Source organism: Limulus polyphemus, unplaced genomic scaffold (genome assembly GCF_000517525.1).
Source record: "Limulus polyphemus unplaced genomic scaffold, Limulus_polyphemus-2.1.2 Scaffold5770, whole genome shotgun sequence".
NCBI lineage: Eukaryota > Metazoa > Arthropoda > Merostomata > Xiphosura > Limulidae > Limulus > Limulus polyphemus.
In genome coordinates, this window is record NW_013671380.1 from 33742 (window position 1) to 36845 (window position 3104).

General features: G+C 32.4%; 1 protein-coding gene across 1 annotated transcript in view; it reads right to left on the bottom strand.

Moving 5' to 3' along the window:
* Positions 1-228: 228 nt before the first annotated feature.
* Positions 229-3104, bottom strand: part of LOC106472956 (protein obstructor-E-like) — a 12258-nt gene continuing 9382 nt past the window's right edge. The window contains exons 4-5 of the mRNA XM_013933625.2: positions 2705-2906; positions 229-864 (exon numbers count right to left, since the gene is read on the bottom strand). Coding sequence (XP_013789079.1) covers positions 804-864; positions 2705-2906 — 263 coding nt within the window. The 3' untranslated portion in view covers positions 229-803. The remainder of the gene's footprint in view (positions 865-2704; positions 2907-3104) is intronic.

Genomic DNA, 3104 nt, shown 5'->3' on the forward strand with positions numbered 1-3104 from the left:
TTCTACAGAGAATTCTGCAATACTAACTGTACACGCTTTCTAGGATGTAAGTTTTCTTAGAATACCAATGTTACAGAGAAACTAAAACTGATTGAAGCAAGTAAACTTTGAAGAGTTCTCGGCCAGACTGTTAGAATCATTTGTTTAATATTTAAAATAGTAATAAAATAAGTCCAGGAATATTGTATAAGTTACAGAATAGATTGAAACTGCATACATATAAAATAGCCTGTGAACTGGTACTAAGATAACGGGCTCAAATTGTCCAACACGATAGAAGCTCTTCACAGACATACCAGTTCAAATATTTCACTTCTCAAAGAAGTAAATATTTATTATTAGCAATTTCGAAATAATATAACAAATAAAAACATGTTTATATTCAATATTACGAGGTGGCGTGGCAGCTGTTTGTTAAATCACTTACAAATAACTATCCGTCAACTATTTATAAACTACCAACGTTAATGGTTTGTACAATTACACTAGTTAAACGATAGGAGAAATTTATATTACATATAATTATAACAAAACTACAACGGATATCCGATTCTTCCTGATTTTAAAATTATCGAAGTTTTCAAATTAAAAAGCAAGTATAAATTGGCAATGACTGTAAAAAGATTTCGTCAAACATTTGTGATAAAATTTTATATTAATTATCATATTTTTATGTTGATATCGCACATTACATACATTCAAATCACACAGGTTATAAAACGGTTTGTATCCATAACGGATAGTAAACAAATTGTTTCTTATTCACTGTTTCTGATACAATTAATAAAATAACCAGGAACTCTTCAGCCCTGTAATTTAGCAAGCTTTTTGGGATCCACTTCCAAATCGTCGTAATAGTTCTCACTGAAAAATAAATAATTAATTACAAAATTAGAGAAATTAAAATACAGTCGATAAAAGTAGTCTTATTATATATCGTTATTGATATATTCTTAATATTGCAAAGTTCGAACACTGGTTTTATCTATGAAATCATAAAAGCTTTTGGTGTTACTCAAAAATTCTCAAGTATTTCCAAATAGGAATGAAACAAAGTTTACTCTTAAGCTTTCACTCGGATGATTTTTTTTATAATGATTATTTAAAAGTGATTGTTCAAGTTTATTGTTATTTTATTTCATGTGGCGGTTCTTTATAACAGCTGAGTAATATAATAGTCGGGCTTTTGGTACATGAATTTACTCGGATATATTTTTCTAAACTACCCCTAATCTTGCATGAGATGAGCATCAATCAACACAGAATATTATGAATATATTCATTCCGAAAGTCATATAAAACCCTTATGTTCGCCGTCTCTTCTACCTGTTTCACTGAAATAAATTTAGATTAATTATTTCTAATTTCAATCTTCACAAGCGTTTGCCACTCTCGATATCAACAAAGTCAAAAATAAAAGCTGTATCCATTACCACTTTTTATGCGCATGCGCACTGGAGTGTAAATAACCCCGAGGGTTTTACAATAATTTAATTTTATTTGTATAACACAAAGCAATCAGTATCAAATTTGTATTTTTAAGGTAAATACTATTTCTGTTATTAATTTTAGAAACGAAAATTAATTTACATAAGTATTATATTTCTGATAACTGTTTCATCATGCATACTTGCTATCTATTATCTCTTGCTGAAAAAAACGCCAAATTACAAAAGTGCAAGCGTCAATCTGTAAATTGTTGCCGGCCAATGAAAACGCATCAAGATAAAGAAACGATGTTCGTTATGTACCTGTATACAAGTATTATACGTGGGTTTCAGTTAATAGTTTATAGGTCTGTCGTGTTCACAGCCATGTATATATTTGTTGTTTTGTTGTTGTTAAGCGCAGAGTTACACAATAGGTTATCTGTTCTCTGTCCACCACGGGTATCGAAACCAAATATTTAACATTATAAGCTCTCAGACTTATCGCTAAGCCATTGTACAAAACTGATTTAAGTTACGTTTTTTAGCATAAAAGATATAGTCGTGAATGAAATATTCACCATTACAGGTTGTTGAATAATGCGTTATGAAAATAATAAGATATGCTAAAATGGCCTTTAAAAATCAGGCAGCAAAGTGTATACTATTGTACTTTCTTCGATAGTACTAGTATTGCCCACTTGAAAGGTCAAGTATAACTATCCTTAATTTTGCACTTTTGACTAGACGAAATGCAACCAGTCAGCAACACCCACCGCCACAAGGGCTTTTTCCAGCTTTGAAATAAACAATGGGGCTGACTGTTACCTTTGAACTACGATAACAGCTGAAAATGGGGAGTATGTTCAGTGGCATCACGACGCAAGCTTTCGACACATAGCCCGGCAAGCTGGCCCTATTGCTAAGAAGAGAACAGTTTTAATAACGACCGTTTGAAGGTATACTTATTAGCATTTTGTTATCCTAATATTCACCTTCTTTTACTCCACTTAAGTCGATAACAATTTGCGAGTATTTATTTACAGTTTTAACATTACTTGTAAATCTCACGTTGAAATCACACATTTTCAATAAAAGATAAATTATATTATCAATGTTATTGTTTCATTGTTCAAGTACGCTTACATATACTTTGTGCATGCTCCTAATGTCTTTTTCTTTCGAAGTTTCAACCTTTCTACCATTTTGGGTAAGGGTTAATAGTCTTGAAAACTTTAACTACAAGAACCTTATCATCCGAGAAAGATTCGACTTACCATCCTGCCACATTCTCGGGCTCCTCACACTGTAGAGTCTTCGCATTAAAGACGGTCGTTATTCCACATCCGTATGATCGTGCAACCCCCTCAATACATACGAAGAAATACCTACAATCGGTTGGATGAGCATGACGGGTATAAACGCCAGCCTGCTCGGCAGTTTCGATAGGATCTGGACATACAAAACCTTCTGCGACTTCTGTTGGTAGAAAACATAATTAGTAACTTCGACTCGATCCTGTCTTTAATGGTACTTTCATTAACAGCATTGGTTAGAATGTTTATAATTATGATTATACGCTCTGGACATACAAAACCTTCTGCGACTTCTGTTGGTAGAAAACATAATTAGTAACTTAGATTCGGTCCTGTCTTTAATGGTACTTTCATTAACAGC